This window comes from Eptatretus burgeri, chromosome 1, assembly GCF_056783735.1.
Source record: "Eptatretus burgeri isolate ZD-2024b chromosome 1, Ebu_testis_v1, whole genome shotgun sequence".
Classification (NCBI taxonomy): Eukaryota; Metazoa; Chordata; class Myxini; order Myxiniformes; family Myxinidae; genus Eptatretus; species Eptatretus burgeri.
In genome coordinates, this window is record NC_140961.1 from 25,171,199 (window position 1) to 25,197,000 (window position 25,802).

General features: G+C 46.1%; 2 protein-coding genes across 10 annotated transcripts in view; both read left to right on the forward strand.

The window, feature by feature from the left end:
• The first annotated feature begins 7,340 nt into the window (after positions 1 to 7,340).
• Positions 7,341 to 10,283, forward strand: LOC147034051 (uncharacterized). The gene has a single exon (XM_085875710.1). The coding sequence runs from the start codon at positions 8,957 to 8,959 to the stop codon at positions 9,992 to 9,994; it is 1,038 nt and encodes a 345-aa protein (XP_085731836.1). The 5' UTR covers positions 7,341 to 8,956; the 3' UTR covers positions 9,995 to 10,283.
• Positions 10,284 to 15,747: 5,464 nt separating this feature from the next.
• The window catches only part of LOC147034052 (oxysterol-binding protein-related protein 2-like), a 127,365-nt gene continuing 117,310 nt past the window's right edge, over positions 15,748 to 25,802 (forward strand). For 3 of the 9 annotated variants that reach the window (XM_085875781.1, XM_085875829.1, XM_085875815.1), the window contains exon 1: positions 16,115 to 16,267. The gene's annotated coding sequence lies outside the window, so the exon portion shown is untranslated. Of the gene's footprint in view, positions 15,978 to 16,114; positions 16,268 to 16,360; positions 16,380 to 17,476; positions 17,654 to 25,802 lie in introns of those variants that run through there. The other 6 variants (XM_085875790.1, XM_085875745.1, XM_085875774.1 and 3 more) reach the window with 6 other exon arrangements.

Consider the following 25,802-nt stretch of genomic DNA (forward strand, 5'->3'; position numbering starts at 1 on the left):
ACTCTGGATACAACGGCAGAATCAATACCTACCTATTCATGAGCTGGTAGAAGTGTTGAGCAAGAAGTACCAGAAAATCCTCTTGATGTCGCAGCTACACTTCTGTGCACATATGTGTTGTGTGGATGTGACACAGTGAGCTACCCATTCAGAAGGGGAAAAGAAGAGGTCAGGTCAGGTATGGGAGCATGTGCCAGAACAGCGCGTCGCTGCGTCCACTTTCCGCCGGTACTCCAGGGGCCTCCGTCTGGCCATCCCCCAGGCAGATGCCAGGCCCATCCCCATCTCCTTGAGATGATGGTCAACCTGCTGCAACCATGAGGCACGTGGTCGGCCCACTGGCCTCCCACTCATGAGACTCCCTCGCTGAGAGAATCTGGTGAGCAGGATCAGCGTCAGGAAAACGAGCCACATGTCCATACAGCCGCAGCTGACGCTCACGGACTATGCAGGTAACAAATCTCATCCGAGTCTCTCTCAGCAACCGCTCGTTGGACACAAAATCCGACCAGCGATAGCCAAGGATTCTCCGAAGAGACCTGGTACCAAAGGAATTAAGTCTCCGTCTCAGATCCTTGGTCAAAGTCCAAGTCTCGCACCCATAGAGCAAGACTGGAAGTACCAAGGACCTGAAGACTCAGACTTTCGTCCTCCCGCACAGGTACCGGCAGCGCCACACCCCATGATCCAGTGAATCCATGACTCCCCAGGCCCGACCCAGACGTCTATTGACCTCCGGCTCACAACCTGCGGAGACATGAATATCACTGCCAAGGTAAGTGAATCTCTCCACGACCTCAACATCCTCACCACAAACAGACACAGACAGGACAGCAGCATCCAAGATGTCACCGAAAGCCTGGATCTTAGTTTTGACCCAAGAAATCCGTAATCCCAACGGCTCCGACTCCTCATTCAGCACCTCAAGGGCCCCCAAGAGGATGTCTAAAGTCTCCGCAAAGATGACTGCATCATCTGCAAAATCAAGGTCTGAGATCTTGACATTGCCAAACGATGCACCGCAACTTGATCTCTCCGACATCCTCCCTAGAAATCCAGTCCATACAAGTGCTGAAAAGTGTGGGGGCAAGTACACATCCCTGACGAACTCCAGTAACAACTGGAAATAAGTCAGAGATGGTACCACCACACTTCACAGCACTCTCAGTACCAGAGTAGAGTTCAGACATCAGATCGATCAGTTTCGGTGGCACCCCACGAAGACCAAGAATCCTCCAGAGGACATCCCGATTCACTGAATCGAACGCTTTACAGAGATCAACATAGGCTGCAAGCAGCCCCTGCCGAAACTCTCGTCTGTGTTCGGTGAGGACACGAAGTGCAAGGATACGGTCAATCGTTGACCTCTTTGGTGTAAAGCCTGACTGCTCTGGACGCTGGTGCTCAAGCAGATGGTGGCAAACCCTATCAAGAATTATCCGAGCAAAGACCTTGCCCGGCACTGAGAGCAGCGTCACCCCTCGGTAGTTTTTGCAGTCTTGGCGATCACCCTTCCCTTTCCAGAGAGGGACAACAAGGCCCCTCTTCCAGTCAGTTGGGATGATGCCTGTGTTCCTGTGAAAAGAAGAGCGGCACAGGTTTCTCTGGGACTGATAGGAAACCTTCCCCACCTTGTTGATTTTGGAAGAGATAGTGAAATGGCAGCAACAGAATGTGTCATTGATGAGGCCAGAGTATACTGGACTGCTCTGCATGGCCAAAAAGGGTTCAGCTGTTTGGATACCCTCAGGCAGCATATGTTTGTCTCTTCAAAATTAGACCTTAGGTCACTGCCAGCAACAGAAGATGCGTTTTACTTCCTTGTTTTAAGAGCATTGTATCAATTGCTTCTGTATAGACGTGCACATCTCAGTGACCGAGCACTTCCCCAGCCACAACATTTGGCAGAACCCTTATCAATGGAAAACTGGTCCCAATTCTCATGTCTAAGCCAGCCAAGCCAAACATAGACAAAACGGTGTCTTGCATGTGCAAATTATCCAAATGTCTGAAACGATGTTCATGCAAAAAGGCTGCTGTGCCTTGCTGAGTGACATGCATATGCCTTGGTCAGAGAGGTTCATGTGGTGGAGTTGTTTCAGAGAGTGACTCTTCCTCTGAAGAGGATGTTTCATGTCACAATATTGTGTTAATCCATTTCTAATTTTATCTTCCTTAAAACCATGGCATGTAAAAGTATGTTCTTGTTCCTGACCCCATTGATAGTCAAGCATTTCTGAGTTACATAAATCTTTTGTTGTTTGACATATAACCTTGTCAATTGAAGGTAGGTTAAATCTACACCAATTGTGATATAGGAAATGAACTCCTCTTTAATATGAGGGGTCATTTGTGTATATAGGTTTAGTGGTTATGATTTTAGGACAATATGAATTACCCCTACCCCCATCCTACATCTTCGCTTTTGCCAACATTTTGTTATCAGAGGGGGCTCGCAAAAGTGTTGACTGTGTTGTTGCGCAAGAGTTTCACCATTGCCAACATTGGTTTTCATATACTCAAAGGGTGTCTCTTTATGAAAATCAACACAAAAATTTTATAGCAGACCGGGCAATTTTTTTTTAATTTTGATCGGTTGGCTCCCGGACTAGTATGACCGCCTATCCATGACAAACAAAAAGTTCACACATATGACGTCATAGGTCACATGGTTTGGCAGCCATATTGGATTTACCCTAAAACCTATAAAATATCATCTTCTCTAGAACGGCTCAACCGATCGAGGGGAAACTTCACACAAATGTTCACCAAGCCTTTGGAATACCAGGATATTCATTGAATAATTGATATCACATGGTCTGGCAGCCATATTGGATTGAGCAAAAATCTTTTAAAAATTATTTCTCTTGAACTGCTTGGTCAGTTGACGTGAAACTTCACAATTATGATCTCGTCATGATGGGGAATATATATATGTTCTAAATTTCAACCTGATTGTACATGGGTTTGAGGGAAGAGGAGTAGCAGTTCAAATGTGAATCCTATCCAGGTTCGTCCTGATGATTTCATCTTTGCTTTTTCCTTGTTTGGGTTCCTTCTGATGACTCCAATGCAGGACTTTTACCTGTTTGGTCTTCCATTTGATTTTAATTGAATTAATTTTAATCCCATTCCAAATTCAATTGAATAACAATGAAAAACATCATGTGTCAGGGTCAGGTGTCCAATCAAAGCGGGATGTCTTGGTACCCGGTCATCACTGCCAGTAGTTATAAAGTGTCAGTTCTAGTTATGTCTCATATTAATGACGTAACATACCAGTACACAAACGCCACACAAAATACACCACACAAAACAAGTCCTGGTGAGGGTTTGCAATTTCTGATTGCTCTTTTTCATGTTTACTTTGTTTTTTTAGCTTGTCTGGAATTTACATTCCAGATAAGGTATTGTCATCGTGCACCGTCCGTCCGTCCGTCTCCTTGTTCGACTTCTCCGGCCAAACCGCTGGGCCGATCTGGCTGAAATTTTGCAGCAACGTTCCTCTCATGACTCTTAACAGGAATTGCAAAGCACGTTCTGGTCACATGACTTTAAATAGGTCAAAATGGCTGACAGTAAATTTCTTCAAAAAATTTCTTCTCTAGACCCACCAGTCAGAATCCTACCAAATTTCGGTCGCAACATTAGGATATCGTTCTAATGTAAAATTGCAGAGGCCGTGCTGATCACTTGACCAGAAGTGTGTCAAAATGGCGGTCGCACAAATTCCTTCCAAAAATCTTCTTCTCTCGACCCACCTGTCGGAATGCGAACAAATTTGGGTTGCAATTTGATGGTAGGGTAGGGATGTTAATTATATTCTGGAAATCATGCGGATCAGGTGACCAGAAGTGTGTCAAAATAGCCGACCTGTCAACTTTTGGGAAATCGCATTAATTCGTTTAAAAATCTTCTTCTCCAGACCCACCTGTCAGAATGCTACCAAATTTTGGTAGCAACATTAGGACAGGGTTGTGATGTTAAATTGCGGAGGTCATGCTGATCACATGACCCAAAGTGTGTCAAAATTGTGGACTTGGTAAATTTTTTGGAAAATCACATAAATTCCATCAAAAATCTTCCTCACCAGAAGATTGAATAAGAACTCCACCAAAGAATTCAGAATTCTACCAAATTTGGGTTCCAACATTAGGCCAGGGCCCAGATAAGCTACAGGTCCAGTGGTTCTATTTTTTTTTTATTTGGGATCAAAGTCTCATATGCCTTATGATTGAATTATAGCTGTGGAAGTTGACGTGAAATTTGCATCTTGGTACTCTTGTGCTCTGGTGTTAAATTTTGGTCATTCATCTTGCGAAGAGCTTGCTCGTGGTAGCTTTTCATCTGAAATATGTTCAACTGATGTTTTGCTTTTGCTATGCACAGAGGCTAACTGCCTAATGGTGATATGCGTGTCTCTCACCGTCATGAACAGCATATGCCATTTCATCAGGTGTCACCTTAGTGGGCAGCGCTGACCATGGCTCATCTGTGCACTGTCAGCCATACTTGAATGCAGCAGTCCATTCTTTTACCATGCTGTATGAGGGGGCATCATCACCTAATGCTTGCACTCCATAAGCATGAACTCTTTGTCATTCCTTTTGAGATGGAAGTATTTTATGACTGCTCGATGTATGTATGATACATTTCATTTCATAAAACTAGTGGGGGTTCTGTGAACATGTAAAAAAGGAAAAATTCAGCAAGTGTGAGGTGATTGGGAAATTTGGTTTTCACAGTTGAGATCATCAACATTTTGTGTGCCGAAGCTGCTTGCTGGTTTGCATGGCTGTACTGTTGATGTTTTACCCCCTGTAACTTAGAGCAGGAAAAAATTTTTTTCTCAGATGTTGGGGATAACTCACCTCTTATCTTAATGGAAAGACTGTCAAATCTTTCATGTCTACCAACTAATGCTGGTAGATGGAACACCATTCAAAGGATGACACTCATAGATTAATTGCCCTGCATGCAAAACACTAGCGTAATGTTTTTTTTTGGGTGGCTCAGGATTTGATCCCAGGCTAGACAGCTCAGAGGAAAGTGTGCATCCTTGATGCTATCCTGCTTGGCATATCAATTGAGATTATTGCTTAGTGGTATTTGCTGAAGCAAACGACCTGTTGATGGTTTTTTTTTTTCAAAAAGAAGTCCCAGGAAATGGACAGGGAGCAGCCCAACTGCAAACGGTCATAAAAGTGAAATAGATTACATCTTTAACAACATAAAAATTAGTACCGAATGTCGGTTTCAACACTGGAAGTGAACAACCATTAGTGAGAGGCAAAGTTGCAATAAATAGAGTTCAAAAAGCTAAACTGGCGAAGAAAACTTAATTCAATAGAGTAGCAGAGTGCCGGCCCTGCAGACTATCTTGTTCCAAGCATGCAACACGTTCTTCTACTGCATACGTTTATTTGGGCAGTGTATAGGCAACTGACAGCTGCCTCAATTGCTCCCCCCCCCCAAAAAAAACATCCCTACTCCTTATAATTCAAAACACCTCACTCCATTGGAAAAGATTGGGACAGGAATACTGGACCGTAAATGGGGGAGACTTATACCCTCTCCCACCTGGCGGCAGCGCTACATGAGACACATTTACATCGAGACTTTGCGTCCCTCATCCTCCCCCCAAGACCACTGGCAAAGATAAAAACACTCATATGCATTAATTGGAGTTGTGCTGATCCATCCACAACATTTTGAGATATGCTGCACACAAACAAACAGACAGACAGAAAGGGGTGAAAACATAACCTCCTTCACCTTCGTTAGTGGAGGAAATGAAAAAAAAAGCTTACAATAGCAAAAAGTAATTGGGCTGATTTTATTTTATTAATATTATTTTTTACAGGATGGGTTATCAAGAAAAGAGAGTTCATCATTCAAAGTTGAATAATTTTATATAAATGATATCAAAGTCCTCAACCACTTGCAAAAAATAATAAACCATTTTTAGAGATCGTGAATGATGACATCTTCAAAGTTCTTTCCACAGAAATAGAGGCAGCAATTAAGAAATTCAGGAGTGGAAAAGCTCGTAAAAGTGCCTAATGGCATGGAGAGATGTAGATAGAAAGATCCTGGAGATGATAGCTGGTGAACCTGTGGTGGAAAACTTGAAACCGCACTCAACTCCAGAAAGACAATCAATGCAACGTGATTGCTTTCTGGCTTGATGTTCCAAACAGTGTTTCTATATATAGGGAACAGAAATGGGGAGGATGATTCACTTACATGTAAGCAAATTGACCAATCGCATTCTGATAGAACGTTTTCAAGGACATGGTCATGACTGTTTCAAATCCAAATTCATCTGGTATGTCCTCGAGCACTTTCAAGCTTTATCAGATATTTGCAGTACTTTGCCGTCCTCCCCCTTCATGTCTATTGTATACTTAATTTCAACATAACAATGCCCTGTGTTCACAGCAAATTTGTTATTAGAATTAAGTGTTCCTGCACCTTCCTGGCACCAACCAAAGTAGCTTTATTTAATTTAACTTAACAAACCAAGAGAGCAGGCAGACTTCAGGAGTAATTTCAGTACCACCTGACCACCTTGAAGTATTTCATGATTTCATCAAAAGAACTAATGAATACACTCTTCCACCTTGCATTGAGTTCATCGAGTATGAAAAAGCCTTCATGTCCTTAAACTTAGATGCAGCCTTGCAAACACTACGTATTTAAGGGATACAGAAGATATAGTATCTAAACATTATCAGCCAGATATTCAAGAATGTGACATCAACAACCAAACTCCACAAAATCAATAAAAATTTCAAATATCGAAATTGGGAGGGAACTGGTTTAAAAACACGCACGCACAAACACCATGCAGGAGGAGGCCATTCAGCTTATCATGCCTGCACCATATCAACAACACACCAGATCAGAATCAGAAAAATGCAATCTATTTTTTATTATTGTGTTTTTGTGTTTTTTTGTAGATTTTGCAATTTATTAATTTATTTATTTCCAGGGGAGCGGGCAAGGGTGTAGACAGTCTTTGGTTTAAAAAAAAAATACAACATCAACCACACAACACCCTTGACGAAACCTCCACCAACAGCACTCCGTACACATGTATACAATCACCCATCAATGCTCAAGCTACCTAAAACTCCTGCCAACATCCCCATTCCCCTCTGTCTCCTATAACACAAGTGATGAATACTTGAATAATTTCCATTTTGGAGATTTCTCTGGCCTAGCCCCCCCCCCTCCCCTACTGTGTCTGCTTTCTATCCCACCCATATTTCCGCGGAGTGCTCAAGGTCCGCCAGCAATCCTCTTCTCGTAAAACTACCAAAATCAAGAATCGCTGATCACCTTCACTCTTTCATTCCTCTTTTTCCCCGCCTTTGGAACAAACTCCCACACTCTCTGCAATCCCACTCTTCCCTCCAGGCCTTCAAAACAGATGTTCTCCACCACCCCTTATCATCCCCCATCCAAATCCTTGATCTTTTCTACCCCCGTTAATCCACCCCAAGCCCACCTCCTTCAAATTCCCTGCTTTCTTTCTTGAAAGTCCCTGTAATGTCCACCTTGTATAACCCGTGCTCCCCGCCCCATCCCTCACCCTTCCACAGATCTCCTCATGTCTCTGTTCCCCACTGTCTTTTTCCTTCCCTCTCCCACTAGTCTAGGACCTGGCTTAGAAATGTATGCACTTAATTGAGGAGAGGATAACTCAACTGTTTTAGGCTAATATGACCCCGAGGAACAACTTGGGATGTGTGCCAAAATCTCTATCTGGGACGAACAGCCCGAAAATGACCACGCCCTTTTAAAAATCTATGTACCCCATTGTCTATCACTCCATGCACCCTATTATCACTCACTCGGCCTGCTTTTGATTTATTCATAGCACCAGTGCAACAAGATCCAGAGAGAGAGAGAGAACAAGAGAGAGAACAAGAGAGAGAACGACTTATCCATCCAGGACTGCTATCAACTGAAGGAGAAGTTCCCACTCCTCTACAACTCCTGCATGAATGGTGGATTTGTCACGAACACCACCAAGAAAGGTAGTGGAGTGCCCTTTGACCAGGCGCTAGAGCAGTGCTACGATCGGCCTGCCAAAGTGAGTGGGGGGATAATTGGGGTCACCAGAAAGGAGGAAGCTGTTTATCAAGCATATTATCAAGCATAAAAAAGACCAGTACGTTGCCCTCCTGAAGATGAAGGATGATGTTGAAGGAGAACTCTCACTTCACCATGACTTCAACCCAAGTACTGCAACTAAGATAGTTGGGATGGTGCAAGACATAGTATCTCCTGAAGGTATGCAGTCCTCGACAAGACCAGGTAGCACTGAAGAATGTTCTCACTGGAGAAATTGTGACCAATGTAAATGTAGACAAGTTGTTGTGCTGTATCAAGGAGGGCAGCACTGCTTGTGCTAATTTTATCGATGATCGACTCAGAAATAGGTCGATATCGATACACTCAACTATCAGCAAAATCAAGTTTACGTCCCCGAATACCACCTTGAAATTGGCTCCCAAAGCAGACATCAAAGATGAGACAATCAAAGCTCTCATGTTTATTGAGTATGGGAGTCACCAGGGGTTTACTGTTGAGGAGCTACTCAAGCATGAGATCACCAACTCTGCATTCTTGATGGTTACTTAAGGAAGAGTACCAAATCACAACTTGGGACTGAGCTGCTGAAGTTGTGCCCACTAATAGATAAAAAAGGGCCAGAAACCTCCCCACAAACCCACGCCATCATTATCGACTTCATGGCCTTGGTGAGAAAGGTCCCCTTAAAGAAGCTTGATCCGCCCGTCAAGACATTCCATGACTTTGCTATTGTCTTGACATCTATGGTCACCAAAGCTGGGCACAACTGTTATGAGATCCATATCATTTTTGATGCTTACAGAGAGGACAGCATCAAGAATGGAGAGAGGGGAGAAGAAGAAAGTCAAAAGAAATGGTTGTCCTTGATGTGATATCACCAATCCAAAATGTTCCAGTGGTATTAGAGAACTTTTGGTCATCTTCCATCAGCAAAACTGCTTTCCAGGCATTCTATGTTGAGTGGCTCACCACCAATTACCACGGAACCAAACCTCTATACCTCGGTATATCACCACAGGCATGGATGGTGTCAGCTGGGTGTGCTTCTCCATTCCCTCGGCTCAACTGCACACATGAGGAAGCTGATGACAGGATGATGTTCCATGTGCAGGACATTCTAAGTCACCAGTCAGGACCTACATCCATGACGCTGTCATCAGGTGACACAGATGTCTTTGTGTGCCTGTTATACCACATCACAGTCAATTGGAGAGATCTTGGCCTCCAAGAGCTTTGGCTCGCCCGCAACTCAGGAGTGAAAAGATCAATATTACCACTCCACGATATCTGCATTGCACTGGGAGACGAGCTCACAAAGTGTCTCCCAGCACTCCATGCGCTGACTGGGTGCAATACAACCAGCAAGATATCAACTAAACTTGCAGCCCTGAATGCTGTCTGCAAACCAGGAAATTCCTCTCTGATCCTGAATTTTGACTGTCCCCAGCTAGCAGAAAGTGCAATACAGATGGCAGAGACATTCTTGGTCAAGTGTCTCAAACCATCAACAAACCCAGAGACATTTGACGACCTGTGTCTCACTGCATTTGATAGCAATGCCCTCAAGATGGACTTTGAGAGAACCACTTGCACCTCAACTAATGCAAGGAAACGTATCCATAGAGGCTATTACCAACAGCAGCTGTGGGTCCAAGCCCCATTTAGAGATGCCACCCTGATTATGAATGCCGAGTCTTATGGGTTTGTAAGAAGGGGCAGTTTATTAGTCCCTGAGATTGTGATCTCCAAACCCAAAGGCCTGCCAAATCCCTGCACATGTGGCAAGTGTGCTCGCAAAAATGGGTGTTCCTGCAGGGTAGCTGGGATCAAGTGTTGCAAGTACTGCAAATGCAAGGGAGGTGATTGTTGTAAAAACCCTATCACTGAATGAACACTGCTCATCATCCTCATACCTGGACGCTGTTGTGTTACTCTTCATGTTCCTGACCCTGGTTTACGTGACACATAAACAGTATTAATGTGGTTTTAAAAGTTGTATTGTTGGTGGTTGGGCAATTTCCCTGCTGATCTTTGAAACATTGAAGCTCTCCAGATACAGCTGCCTACTAAAGTAATAAGTTTTTTTTTTTTTTTTTTCATTTTAAGTTAACATTCCATTGATAATAGTATGTAAATGATTGAAAATACAATTTCTTCATATTAATCAAATGCTCGCTTTCTTTCTTTTTAAAAAATCCCTTGTATTGTTCAAATTCCAAATCGTCAGTTCAACTCTAGGAGATGACACAAATCTTCTAACTTTGCTCTAAGTCCGGAAAGTTTAAGTTAATAAATATATGGCAATTCCAAATATGTATGGTATATAAAACGGTTTTTAGCCATTTTCTCATAAAAAAAAAATCAAATTAGAAATTTTACACTCTTCTATGACCCCCCTAAATAAATAAATAAATAAACATGGCCATTCTGAACATTTTGAGCACCTCAGAAAATCTGTAGCTCCAACGGTTTAGAAGATACAGCTATGTCAGAAGTAGCACTTTCGATGAAAAAGGGTGTGGTCATTTTAAAAAGGGTGTGGTCATTTTAAAAAGGGTGTGGTCATTTTCGGGCTGTTCGTCCCGGATAGAGATTTTGGCACACATCCCAAGTTGTTCCTTGGGGTCATATTAGCCTAAAACAGTTGAGTTATCCTCTCCTAAATTAAGTGCATACATGTCTAAGCCAGGTCCTCTACTACACTGCTCTTTTCTCCTGCTCCCCTTGTTGTACGTTTGCGTGTTCGCTCTTATATGAGCCTTGACAGTGTATCCAAAAAAAAAAGATGAAGTGGAAGACAATATTAGACTAGAACGGCACTTGATAGAGTGCATAACTCCACCAAAGCTAAACAGTTTAATTTTGTATCGCACTGATAGGCTGAATCTGCATCCGAACCTGAACCAAAATCGAACCGGCTTGTTCTTGTCACCGAATCAACTTATCCACCAAGTTTTGTCACAATCCATCTCCAACTTTTTGAGATATTGTGCTGTATATAATTTTTGGCCCTTTTATTTGTTTAAGATGGCCTTGACCTTTGACTAATTTTGATCAGATTTTACACATACGTACACATATGGTGCATATGTTTCAATTTGATATCTTGAAAAATTATTGAGGAATTGTAATACAGTATTCACAAAAAGTCAATTTGATAATGGGGTCAAATTGTTGTCATGGAAATTGCTGACACGTCAAAAGGGCTAAATTATTCGTTCTGATTTCTTGTGAATCAGGTCTGTGACCTAATATGCAAACCCTGTTCAAATCTTGTCAGTCAGATGAAAATGGATGATTTTATGCTCCCTTGACCTTTGACCTCAAAAACAATATTATTCTCGGTTTTGATTGTTGAACCAATTCAGTGACCCAATATGCAATTTCTGTTGAACCCAACAGAGTACCCCCCCCCCTCTGGGTGGGTGGAGATTGTGCATTAATTGCTGTAAAAAAGTATAGTGTATATATTGCAAGAAGACTGTAGATATTTGTGTGGAGCACATCTAAGGGGTCTACAGATCTAAGGGTTGTAATGGGTGTAAAGGTCTAAAGGATCTAAGTAGTCCAAATAGTCTTGAGGGATTTAAAGGTATTTTCCAATAGTAGTTTGTCTAATGTGTCCAAATGTCAAAGAGTCGAAAGGGTGTAAATGTTTTCAGGAGTTTAAGGGGTCAATAGGGTCTTAAGGTATCTAAAAGGTACAAAGGGGTCGAAATGGGGCTGAAGGGTCTAAGTTTAAAGGGTCAAGAGATCTAAGCAGTCTAAGAGGGTCTAAAAAGTTCTGTCGGGGTTTAAGGGGTATGTTCTGACAGTAGTTACAGGTTTAAGGGGTTTACAGGGTCGAAGGAGTCTAAAGGGGTGTAAATTGTCCAAAGAGGGTCTAAAAGGGCCAAGGGGTGCAAGTGGTCTAAAGGGTGTAAAGGTCTTCAGGAGTACAAGGGGTCGTCTGACTAATAGGTTTAAAAGTGTCTTGAGGGTCAAGGCATTTATGTAGTGGAATGGTTCAGGTCAGGTATGGGAGCATGTACTGGAGCAGCATGTCACCACATTCGCTTTCCACCGGTACTTCAGGAGCCTTTGCCTGGCCATCCCCAACTTCTTGAGATGTTGATCAATCTGCTGCAACCACGAGGCATTTGGTCAGCACATTGGCCTCCTCCACTCATGAGAAAATCTGGTCAGGAAAACAAGCCATGTGTCCACACAGCCGCAGCTGACGCTCAGACTATACAGATAACCAATCTCATTTTGAGTCTCAGCAAATGCTTATTTGATGCAAAATCTGAGCAGCGAAAGCCAAGGATTCTCCGAAGAGACCTGGTACCAAAGGAGTTGTCTCCATCTTAGATTCCTGGTCAGAGTCCAAGTCTTAAATCTGTAGTGTATGACTGGCATCATCAAGTACTTAAATATTTGGACTTTCATCATCCTGCAGAGGTTCCGGCAGCAACACACCCAATGACCCAGTGAATCAATGACTCCTCAGGTCAGACTCAGACGTCAATCGACCTCTGGCTCACAACATGTGGAGACATGAATATCACTGCCAGGGTAAGTGAATCTGTCTGTGACCTCAACATCCTCACCACAAACAGGTACGGACAAGATAGCAGCATCTAAGATGTACTTAGTTTTGAAACCATCCATTGAAAGCCTGGATCTTTGTTTGTTTTGACCCAGGAAACCCATAATCCCAGCAGTTCCGACTTGTTTAGTTTTGAATTTAAAATGGCGTCCCCAGTGTTGCATGTACGAATCTGATTCAGAGAGAGAGCTGACTGGAGGGGTGTAAAGGTCGCTGTATGTGCAAGCATACAGTGTCCAGACAGGCCTTTGCCAGGTAGATAGCGTGGGTTTTAAAAAATACTCCCACCCATTTTTACGTATTTTTTAACTCGGTGGTTAAAAAGAAAATGCGGCTGTTTGGGTGTGTTGTATTGCTCTTCTCTTCCCCTCTCCTCTCCTCTCCTCAGGCTGCCTTCCCTTTGTTACTCCTCATGCCACCTTCCCCTCCCCTCACTGTTCTTTCCTTTTCCCTTCCCGCTGCCTTCCCTTCCCCTCATGTTGCCTTCCCTTCCCTTTCCCTCACACTGCCTTCCCTTTCCCTCACACTGCCTTCCCTTTCCCTCACACTGCCTTCCCTTCCCTTTCCCTCACACTGCCTTCCCTTCCCTTTCCGTCACACTGCCTTCCCTTCCCTTTCCCTTCACACTGCCTTCCCTTCCCTTTCCCTCACACTGCCTTCCCTTCCCTTTCCCTTCACACTGCCTTCCCTTTCCCTCACACTGCCTTCCCTTCCCTTTCACTTCACACTGCCTTCCCTTCCCTTTCCCTCACACTGCCTTCCCTTCCCTTTCCCTCACACTGCCTTCCCTTCCCTTTCCCTCATGCTACCTTCCCCTCCCCTCATGCTTACCTCCTTCCAAACCTCCTCCTTCTCCCCACTTACTCTCTCTCCCCCATTCTCCTCATTCCCACCCCCCTTCCCTGAGTGTAGGCGCCCTGATCTTCCTTGCTCTCCCCCTTCCTCACCTCCTCCTTGCTCCCTCCCACCTCCCCCTACCTCAAGCCTCTGAGCTCCCTGCCCACCCCCCTTCCTCCCTTCAGCCCTCCCTCCATTCAGTCCCCCTTCTCCCTCCCTCCAGCCCGCTCTCCCTCCCTCCCTCCAGCCCGCTCTCCCTCCCTCCCTCCAGCCCGCCCGCCCTCCCTCCCTCCCTTCAGCCCGCCCGCCCTCCCTCCGTCCCTTCAGCCCGCCCGCCCTCCCTCCGTCCCTTCAGCCCGCCCGCCCTCCCTCCGTCCCTTCAGCCCGCCCGCCCTCCCTCCGTCCCTTCAGCCCGCCCGCCCTCCCTCCGTCCCTTCAGCCCGCCCTCCCTCCCTCCCTTCAGCCCGCCCTCCCTCCCTCCCTTCAGCCCGCCCTCCCTCCCTCCCTTCAGCCCGCCCTCCCTCCCTCCCTCCCTTCAGCCCGCCCTCCCTCCCTCCCTTCAGCCCGCCCTCCCTCCCTCTCAGCCCGCCCTCCTCCAGCCCGCCCTCCCTCCCTCCCTCCAGCCCGCCCTCCCTCCCTCCCTTCAGCCCGCCCTCCCTCCCTCCCTTCAGCCCGCCCTCCCTCCCTCCCTTCAGCCCGCCCTCCCTCCCTCCCTCCAGCCCTTCGCCCGCCCTCACTCCAGCCCGCCCTCCCTCCAGCCCTCCCTTCATCCCTCCCTCCCTGCAGCCCTCTCTTCATCCCTCCCTCCCTCCAGCCCTCCCTTCATCCCTCCCTCCCTCCAGCCCTCCCTTCATCCCTCCAGCCCTCCCTTCATCCCTCCCTCCCTCCAGCCCTCCCTTCATCCCACCCTCCCTCCAGCCCTCCCTTCATCCCACCCTCCCTCCAGCCCTCCCTTCATCCCACCCTCCCTCCAGCCCTCCCTTCATCCCACCCTCCCTTCAGCCCTCCCTTCATCCCACCCTCCCTTCAGCCCTCCCTTCATCCCACCCTCCCTTCAGCCCTCCCTTCATCCCACCCTCCCTTCAGCCCTCCTTCCCTCCCTTCAGCCCTCCTTCCCTCCCTTCAGCCCTCCTTCCCTCCCTTCAGCCCTCCTTTCTCCCCTCTCTTTTTCCATCTTTTTCCCTCTTTCTCCCCCCCCTCCTCCCATTTAATATTTCCCCCAGTGAAGCGACGGGTTGTATTTGCTACTAAATAATATAGATTAGATACCTGTACAGTACCATATTAACAAAATGTAAATAAAAATAATAAATCATCACAACATCAACAGCCCCTTGATATCACCATGGTTACCACCCACAATGGGAAGGAATGGGATGCTGACTTTTTAGGCGTTAACGTTTCTTTGGCAGTCGAGTGAGGTGGGATCGGGGGCGAGGGTTGGTTTTGGATGGGAGTTCGTCGGAGGTGCGTGTGTTGGAGCGAGGTCAAGGGTGACGAAGCACGTGGGAGTGAAAATGATTTTGAGAGCGAGGGGCAGGATTTAGGGGGTTAAAAGTCAAGGGGGGAAAGTAAAAAAAATAGGGGAAAAAAACAGGACGTGACAGAAGATGGGATTATTAATAAAATAATGATAAAAATAATTATAAAACAAAACCATGATCATACTGGAATGGCCCCAGTCCCTCGGTAGAGCGCTGCATACCTCCATTAGGCTGAACAGTTTGGAGTTTGTTTGTTTTTTTAATACAAAGTCGAGGCTCATGGAACAGAAGGGAAACTCTCAAGAAGGAAAACTGGAAATTTGAAGGAGAGCTTGGTGGGAGTACAAGGGGAGGGGTGGGGTGGTGGTGGGAGTACAAGGGGGGTGGGGTGGTGGTGGGAGTACAAGGGGGGGTGGGGTGGTGGTGGGAGTACAAGGAGGGGTGGGTGGTGGTGGGAGTACAAGGAGGGGTGGGGTGGTGGTGGGAGTACAAGGGGGTGGGGTGGTGGTGGGAGTACAAGGAGGGGTGGGGTGGTGGTGGGAGTACAAGGGGGTGGGGTGGTGGTGGGAGTACAAGGGGGTGGGAGTACAAGGGGGAGGAGTGGGGGTTGGAGTACAAGGGGGTGGTGGTGGGAGTACAAGGGGGGGTGGTGGTGGGAGTACAAGGGGGAGGAGTGGTGGTGGGAGTACAAGGGGGGGTGGTGGTGGGAGTACAGAAGGGGGTTGATGGTGGACCACGTGCGCCAACAGAAGTTTGGGCGGGGACGAAGCACGGAAAGAGCCAAGGGTGCAAGAGGAGCCCACTGATAAGGACGGATCCTCATCCGGACGTTAACCAGAAGGTTGTTGTCTAATCGCCTTGTTCTCCTAACATACCGAATTTATCCACAACGTGGTGACGTATCGTGCTCACAGACGGACAGACGGCGTCAAAACCACAACCGCCGCACCTTTGGTGGCGCTCAGGTAACAACGTGAGAATTTTAACCCTCGATGGTCTCCTCACACTCTTTTCCTCATCGTCACTTCAGCCCCGCCCTTGTTGCCCCCCCCCCATTCCCCGGATCAATAATTCGATTCCAATTCTCAATATTTTTGATCTCAGTTCATTCACACCTTGTTTTATTAGCCCCCGATATGTGACGTAATCCACAAGTCACTTAAAACCTGCAACTGCATTTTGACGTCACGTGGTTAAAGGTTGACGTGAATCGAGGAACCGCAGTTTGGAGTCAACAACAAATCCCGGCAAGAAGGTCTGTCCGTCTCCCTGTAATGTTGTTATGGTTTCCCGTGTCCTGTGGGATTGACTGACCTTCCCGTCCAGGGAGTTCCAACTTGGCGATCTGGACCTGTGTTTACTTGCTCGTGAGGCCTGGTTTACTAGTTCGTGAGGCCGGGTTTACTTGCTCGTGAGGCCTGGTTTACTAGCTTGTGAGGCTTGGTTTACTAGTTCGTGAGGCCTGGTTTACTAGCTCGTGAGGCCGGGTTTACTAGCTCGTGAGGCCTGGTTTACTAGCTCGTGAGGCTTGGTTTACTAGTTCGTGAGGCCTGGTTTACTAGCACGTGAGGCCTGGTTTACTAGCTCGTGAGGCCTGGTTTACTAGCTCGTGAGACCTGGTTTACTTGCTCGTGAGGCCTGGTTTACTAGTTCGTGAGGCCTGGTTTACTAGCTCGTGAGGCCTGGTTTACTAGTTCGTGAGGCCGGGTTTACTTGCTCGTGAGGCCTGGTTTACTAGCTTGTGAGGCTTGGTTTACTAGCTTGTGAGGCTTGGTTTACTAGTTCGTGAGGCCTGGTTTACTAGCTCGTGAGGCCGGGTTTACTAGCTCGTGAGGCCTGGTTTACTAGCTCGTGAGGCTTGGTTTACTAGTTCGTGAGGCCTGGTTTACTAGCACGTGAGGCCTGGTTTACTAGCTCGTGAGGCCTGGTTTACTAGCTCGTGAGACCTGGTTTACTTGCTCGTGAGGCCTGGTTTACTAGTTCGTGAGGCCTGGTTTACTAGCTCGTGAGGCCTGGTTTACTAGCTCGTGAGGCCTGGTTTACTTGCTCGTGAGGCCTGGTTTACTTGCTCGTGAGGCCTGGTTTACTTGCTCGTGAGGCCTGGTTTACTTGCTCGTGAGGCCTGGTTTACTTGCTCGTGAGGCCTGGTTTACTTGCTCGTGAGGCCTGGTTTACTTGCTCGTGAGGCCTGGTTTACTTGCTCGTGAGGCCTGGTTTACTTGCTCGTGAGGCCTGGTTTACTAGCTCGTGAGGCCTGGTTTACTAGTTCGTGAGGCCTGGTTTACTAGCTCGTGAGGCCTGGTTTACTAGCTCGTGAGGCCTGGTTTACTTGCTCGTGAGGCCTGGTTTACTTGCTCGTGAGGCCTGGTTTACTTGCTCGTGAGGCCTGGTTTACTTGCTCGTGAGGCCTGGTTTACTTGCTCGTGAGGCCTGGTTTACTTGCTCGTGAGGCCTGGTTTACTAGTTCGTGAGGCCTGGTTTACTAGTTCGTGAGGCCTGGTTTACTAGTTCGTGAGGCCTGGTTTACTTGCTCGTGAAACCTGGTTTACTTGCTCGTGAGACTTGCGGTTTGTGACGACACCAACCGGGAAGTCTTGTTCGAGCCGTGACAAGCCGATGCTCTTCGCTCTCTTTATTAATCGTACGGCAAGGCCTCCCCGTGTTTGTGTTGTTTGACCGTAAAATGGACCACTCGGTGTGTAACCTGTTGTGTTCTTCCTTGAATGGTTCAATCATCCACGCTTCGCTTTTTGAATCCGATCGTAACGGATTTTATTTCGTCAGTCACGTGTCTGGCTTCATGCGATGTTAACCGGGTCGGTGTTTCATCGCCATGAAAACGGCTCGGATTGTTTTTATTCGGCCTCGTGCACGACCCGTCAGGGTTTGTTTTTATTCGGCCTCGAGTACACTACCTGTCAGGGTTTGTTTTTATTCGGTCAGGGTACACTACCCGTCAGGGTTTGTTTTTATTCGGCCTCGTGCACGACCCGTCAGGGTTTGTTTTTATTCGGCCTCGAGTACACTACCTGTCAGGGTTTGTTTTTATTCGGCCTCGTGCACGACCCGTCAGGGTTTGTTTTTATTCGGCCTCGAGTACACTACCTGTCAGGGTTTGTTTTTATTCGGCCCAGAGTACACTACCCGTCAGGGTTTGTTTTTATTCGGTCAGGGTACACTACCCGTCAGGGTTTGTTTTTATTCGGTCAGGGTACACTACCCGTCAGGGTTTGTTTTTATTCGGCCCAGAGTACACTACCCGTCGTAGTTTTTTTATTCGGCCTCGAGTACACTACCTGTCAGGGTTTGTTTTTATTCGGTCAGAGTACACTACCCGTCAGGGTTTGTTTTTATTCGGTCAGGGTACACTACCCGTTAGGGTTTGTTTTTATTCGGTCAGGGTACACTACCCATCAGGGTTTGTTTTTATTCGGCCCAGAGTACACTACCCGTCATAGTTTTTTTATTCGGCCTCGAGTACACTACCTGTCAGGGTTTGTTTTTATTCGGTCAGAGTACACTACCCGTCAGGGTTTGTTTTTATTCGATCAGAGTACACTACCCGTCATGGTTTGTTTTTATTCGGCCTCGAGTACACTACCCGTCAGGGTTTGTTTTTATTCGGCCCAGAGTACACTACCCGTCATAGTTTTTTATTCGGCCTCGAGTACACTACCCGTCAGGGTTTGTTTTTATTCGGCCCAGAGTACACTACCTGTGAGGGTTTGTTTTTATTCGGCCTCGAGTACACTACCCGTCAGGGTTTGTTTTTATTCGGCCCAGAGTACACTACCAGTCATAGTTTTTTATTCGGCCTCGAGTGCACTACCCGTCAGGGTTTGTTTTTATTCGGCCTCGAGTACACTACCCGTCAGGGTTTGTTTTTATTCGGCCTCGAGTACACTACCCGTCAGGGTTTGTTTTTATTCGGCCCAGAGTACACTACCCGTCAGGGTTTGTTTTTATTCGGCCTCGAGTACACTACCCGTCAGGGTTTGTTTTTATTCGGCCTCGAGTACACTACCCGTCAGGGTTTGTTTTTATTTGGCCTCGAGTGCACTACCCGTCAGGGTTTGTTTTTATTCGGTCCAGAGTACACTACCCGTCAGGCTTTGTTTTTATTCGGTCCAGAGTAAACTACCTGCCAGGGTTTGTTTTTTTTATTTGGTCAGGGTGCACTACCCGTTAGGGTTAGTTTTTATTTTGTCCAGAGTGCACTACCCACCAGGGTTTGTTTTTACTTGGCCCAGAGTACACTACCCGTCAGGGTTTGTTTTTATTCGGCCCAGAGTACACTACCCGTCAGGGTTTGTTTTTATTCGGCCCAGAGTACACTACCCGTCAGGGTTTGTTTTTATTCGGCCCAGAGTACACTACCCGTCAGGGTTTGTTTTTATTCGGCCCAGAGTACACTACCCGTCAGGGTTTGTTTTTATTCGGTCAGAGTACACTACCCGTCAGGGCTTGTTTTTATTCGGTCAGAGTACACTACCCGTCAGGGTTTGTTTTTATTCGGTCAGAGTACACTACCCGTCAGGGTTTGTTTTTATTTGGTCAGAGTACACTACTCGTCAGGGTTTGTTTTTATTCGGCCCAGAGTACACTACCCGTGAGGGTTTGTTTTTATTCGGCCCAGAGTGCACTACCCGTGAGGGTTTGTTTTTATTCGGCCCAGAGTGCACTACCCGTGAGGGTTTGTTTTTATTCGGCCCAGAGTGCACTACCCGTCAGGGTTTGTTTTTATTCGGCCCAGAGTGCACTACCTGTCAGGGTTTGTTTTTATTCGGCCCAGAGTGCACTACCTGTCGGTTTGTTTTTATTCGGCCCAGAGTGCACTACCCGTCAGGGTTTGTTTTTATTCAGCCCAGATTACACTACCTGTCAGGAGTTGTTTTTGGTTGGCCTGGAGTGCCCTCTCGCTGTCAGTGGGCCATCAAGAGGAAGTTTGGTTTTTGTGAAACTCATTGATAAACCCTCGAGAGGAGTGGATTTCATGAACACGATGTGGTCGTGAATTTGACGAGGAGGAGGAGGAGGAGTTTGGTCGTTGCACGGGATGTATGAGGGGGAATTGGTCGACCCATTGTAATACCTACGTTTTGATGCCACCGCTAGGAAGACGCGACCCGGACACTACGTTACGTTACGTTGCGTAGTAAAGGACTTGACTGTTGGGTGGGTTTTTGCTGCTGCAGGACAAGTTGTATTCAATGTTTTGGAGATTAACTTTTTGACTAACCTTCAAATAACCTGCTCATCCAAAAGGAAGGCTGGTGCCAGTCCACACAGCGTGTGTTTGATTTATTTGTGTATCATATTGGGTTGGGTAGTGCGTTCTCCTACGCACTTGGACACGTGCGTAGGACTAGTTGGCTTTGGACAATTATTTTCCTCTTCCCCCCACCCCTTCCTCCTACCCCACCCTCTTCCCCCCCTTCCTCCTCACCTTATAAATGCCAAATAAAGCAATGTTGATTTTTTTTTTTTGATGTTAAATTTCACAAGCTTAAATGTTATACCAAAGTTTTTTTTGGGGTTTCATTAAAAAAAAAAAATGTTTGTTTCAATGCAATGCTTATGATGCGCTGATGAGCTCGTATTGTAGCTTTCATGAAGAGAACATTCCAACACCTCATTGTACTTTTGCATGACACTTCTGATTCTGATGTACGATACAGTATACGTACTCTGTTAGAGTGTCGGTGATGCCGAAGCAACCAGCTTCTTGGCAGGGGTTATACTCGGTCGTTTGTCATTGTCTTCCTCACAGTTGTTCAGGCAGGAATTTCGAATTTGTTCATGATGCCGGTGATAGTTCGCCCACTCTTCACGAAAGACTTCTTCATGGATCTTTAACGTCCACCGACTAATGCCGGTTGACAGGACGCACAGTTTGACATCCATCTGATGAACGGCACACACATTGATGAAACACAGGGACGATAGTTTTTAGCTGGGTCAGGATTCAAACCCAGCAGAGACCGCTTGGAGGCCTGTAAGCCAGCCCTGACACCCCTGACACTATGGACTTTGTTGAGATGTCCTCCCAAGGGTGAATATGCCTTGCTTTGGAAATGCTTTTCTGAGGTTGAGTGTATATTTTTTAATGTTTGATTACGGCTCAAAGGGAGCCCCAAATAAGTCGTCGTCGGCTCGATATTGTGATTTTTTTGGGGGGGGATTGGCAGCAGCTTTAGCATTTGAGATGCTGTGGCTTTCTCCAAACGTAAATGTATAAATACAATTGCTTCGTGTTTTGTACGTTTGTGTGCTGGGATACCACACAGAGTATGCTGGAATGGACAGAGGTGCCTGACGTCTGTCTGTCTGGCACCTGAATATCGATTAACATTTTTGTCTTTTGTAAGAAACTGTTTATTCCAGATAAACCTTTAAGTCCTGTTTCTCATTTTGATCATTGATCTTTCTGATTCTCTGGGAAATCCTGTTTGTCTCTCTGATGATTGCTCCGCCCTCTGTCATAGCATCTCTCATCGTTCAGATCGGCAGCAGTCTCTTCCCTCCCTACACACCTTGATAGATTCAGTAGCTGTTCCACACCTCTAATGTCTTTCAACCCCCAAGAAAATCCCTCTCTCTTTCTGTCTCTGTCTCGGTGTCTGTCGGAAAGGATCGTCTGGCAAACCCTCCCAACTGCCTCCTGAACAAACCTCTTCAAGAAGTCCATGTATTCAAACTTTTAGGCCTTGCTATCAGCCATGATCTTTCTTGGACAAACCACATGCCTCGCACGTTGCACTTCTTGATGCCGTGGAAAACAAGGTCCTCAAAATCGTTGGAATATCCTGGGGTGAAGCTGAGTCCTCTGGGCCTGTTACTCTTGCATATCATACAGCTCTGTGGTCTCTGCCTTCTACAACCTCCTTTTTGATCTTGCACCCTCTGTCCTTTCCTTGCCCTGTCATTCCAATCCACCAGTTATCTGCAGGGCACACAGGTACTTCTAGTGAACCTGTGGAACCAGCTTTCTTGGTCTGTTCCATCTTGCATTCCCTCCCACCCCAAGTCATCCTCCATCGATACTCATTTTTATTTTCCCTCATTAACCGTCCATAAGCCCACCTCTTCCTTTCTATGTTATTGTGCTCTCTTCTCTTTTCCTCGCCCTTTTATCCTTTTTTTGTTGTTGTTGTTGTTCCATTTGTTTGCTCGCTATTTTTTTATTTTCCCCTTTCCTCTTATTGTTGGCTTTGAGCTTTGATCCAGCTTGTTAAACCCCCTGTGTATTTTCCCCAGGTCATTTTGATCTCATTTTTCTCCCAAGTATCCTTTGGTGTCCCTCAACCCTGCTGTTGGTGTGTTCACCCCCACCCCTCCCATTTTTCCACCGTCATTGTCCTGTTCTGGTCAATTCTGTGTTCTCGCTCTTCCATGAACCTCGACTTTGCATACATAATTCGTCGCACGGGGGCACTGGTGGGAAAAATAAAACTGCTTCAACAAGTGATGCTTTTCATGATGAACATGTATATAGAATAATGTTGAAACTATAATCGAGCTATGGCATATGTGTGCACATATGTATCATCATCTACTCCAATAGGATGTGACAGAGGAAACAAACTTTCAGGGATTAATGAGGACAGCCTGAAGTTGTACATGTACAAGTTTCGTTTGATTTCCATCAAGTTTTGAGAGAGGAAAAAAAAATTTCTTTCGCCCATCTTGGCATTTTCTTGCTGATTGGGGGGATCGCTATTATCCGTGCTATATAACCACGATGTATTATATTTGCATCTAAGCAATACGTATGTTTGTTTTTGTTTCACGTAGTAACCGAGGTTATTGGCTGCTCTTAGAGCACCCTTATTCTGGACATTTCCATCTGTCTGTCTGTCCGCGAAACTTTGGTCAAGCCTTGGGGCTAAACCACTCAACCGATTCCAATGAAATTTGGTAGGTAGGACCAATATTTCTGGGAATCGTGTGCTTTCAAATATGGGACCCCGGGCCCTAGCAACGGCATAGCAACGGCCCTTTAAAGTGGTCAAAAAATCGAAGCTTGGAGTTCTGTGCGCAATCTATCTAGCTCCCTTCATGCCAATTTGCAGCCCTAAAAAAATATTTGTAGGAGGTAAGTTTTGTGCGAGTACATGTCGAACATTTCAGAAACGGTTAATTGCGAATATCTCTAAGAGAAAGAGTGATGTTGATGAAACTTGGGTGAAATGTGTACAATGTGGCTAGCATGTACACAAAAATGAATGGTTGCTATGCACACCTCCGTTGCTTAGCAACAGCTAAAATACTTTATTGGTCCATCGTACACTTATTGTGGACTGTACAATAAAATCAACACCTCTGAAACTGGACCTCCGAGGGACCTGTTTTTTTTTGTGCCCAAGAAGAATGTCTTGCAACATCATATAAAAAAATTAAATCTTTAGCGAATAGATAAATGGAATTACCAGGGCTGCCATTTGTTAGAGTCTCTTTGGAAACGTGCCTGAAATTTCACAAGGTGGGTTTCCGGGCGCAAACTTAGAGGGCTGTGGTAATCATATTGATTGATAGCATGTACATGAATATCGGCTAGTCGCGTCGGCAAGCTTTCCATGTAGAACGAGCAGCCATGTCGCCTACCGGCTTGTTTTTATTTTTTGTGAGTGATCGGGGCGGTGGTATGTTGCCTATACACCGCCCAAAGAGTAATGTGTCAGAAGAATGTGTTGCATGCTTGGAACAGGATCGCCTGTCGAGCAGGTACTCTGCTTGTTGTACCAACATCAATGATGTGTTTTATAAACCACAAACAACCACTCTCTTCCAGAGCATTGGAAAGTCGTCTCCCCTCGACCATCGAAGGGGGGTGAGGGGTGGATTATTTCTTTATTTATTTTCTTTGTGCCTTTGACCTGACCTTGGAGACTTCCAACACTTGTGCAAAATATGGTGATCGGCCCAACCCTGTTTTTTTTTTCAATGGTTTGCACACGCACACGCACACGCGCGCGCGCACGCACGCACGCACGCACGCACGCACGCACGCACGCACACACGCACACACACACGCACACACGCACACACGCACACACGCACACACGCACACACGCACACACGCACACACGCACACACGCACACACGCACACACGCACACACGCACACACGCACACACGCACACACGCACACACGCACACACGCACACACGCACACACGCACACACGCACACACGCACACACGCACACACATACACTGATCTGGTATTTGTGTACAGGTTGTATGAATGTAGATTGTGAATTCTGCAGAGCCCATGAAATCCTTTTGTATCTACTTATCGATTGTTCCTTTTCAGTTTGGAATTGATGGCATTGAGTGGCAGAGGAGCGAGATGGAATGCAATGCACATGAAAATGCTGGAAAAAACAAATAGTTATTTTAGCTGGTCATACCCTGAGAATTTTCCTTTTTGCATGTACCAAGTCATTATTATTACTTGGGTGATCGAAACAATCATATTGCGGTTTGCTGCACAAAGCCAATGTTCCCTGGACAATGTCGTGAATGGCAGACATCTTTCCTGCAGAATTTCTAATGCACTGTTTCCTGCATTTAAGTTTTGGTGTTTGGAATTAATTAAAAGAGACCCAAAGGAGTTTTTTTTTTTTCCACCTCTGCCACCGAAGGTGGGCGGAGGTTATGTTTTCGCCCTTGTCTGTCTATTCAAGCAGGATATCTCAAGTTGTGGACGGATCCAGATTAAATTTGTTGGACAGGTTGGGTATGTGCCTGGTGTTAGCTAAATGGTTTAGGTGGTGGGCTTGGGTTCCTTGGGTCCTGAGTTTAAATCCTCATCCGTTGAATTCATATCAGGTGGGGTTGACTCAGCCTGTCATCCTTCTGATGTTGGCAAAGCGAGTACCAGCTTGCTGGGATGATTGAACCGTTGGAGTGTCCCGTGTCGAGGGTGGCTATCCAGGATTGCGCCCACTAGCCCAGGAGACTGCTTCAGCAGAACCGACGCTCTGTACATGGTCTCAATCCCAATGGATGGATGTGTGGATGTTGGGTGTGTGACGAGGACAAAATTATTTAGATTTTGGTGATTATCCAGATCCAGACTTGAGAATTGTACAAGTAATTATTTACCAATGAGAGATGGGGCCAAAAATGATAGATGGCATGATATCTCAAAACATGGATGGACTCGGACAAAACTTGGTGAATGAGTTGGATCGGTTAAGGCGCTGTCACCTTGACAATTTAGCCAGCAATGGAAACGTATAAAAAATGTATGTAAAACATTGGCGTACGCTGAAATTTTGATGTTTTAAAAAAAGTTTTTGGTGCATTCATAACGAGTTGGTTGTATGCATAACATATTTGTAACGTACACAGAACGTTTCGTTGTCTTATAGATAACTTATACCAACGAATGATTAGCGTGTTGTCAGCGTTCACAACCTATGCCCAACGATAGTCTAACTTAGGCATAGCACACTGCACGTATCGCCAACGATCACGTGGCGTAGCCTATTAAAAAGCTGCTGCTCGTCGATTCAAATCATAACTGCCTGAGAATTGGAAGTGTCAACATCGCAGTCCCACCTTGACGATTTGGCCAGCGTATGCCGACCTCTGAAAAATGTGTCTAAAACGCTGGCACAAGTCTAATACGTTATGGGTAAGTTTGGTTTACGTGAAGAGCACGCTGAAAAACGATGAAGTACGCTGTCATACGTCGTATGTCGTGAAATTTCAAGCATGCTGAAAATTTTACGACGTACTCGCCGTATGGCTCACACGTTCCGCTACGCTGGGAATAAGTTGTA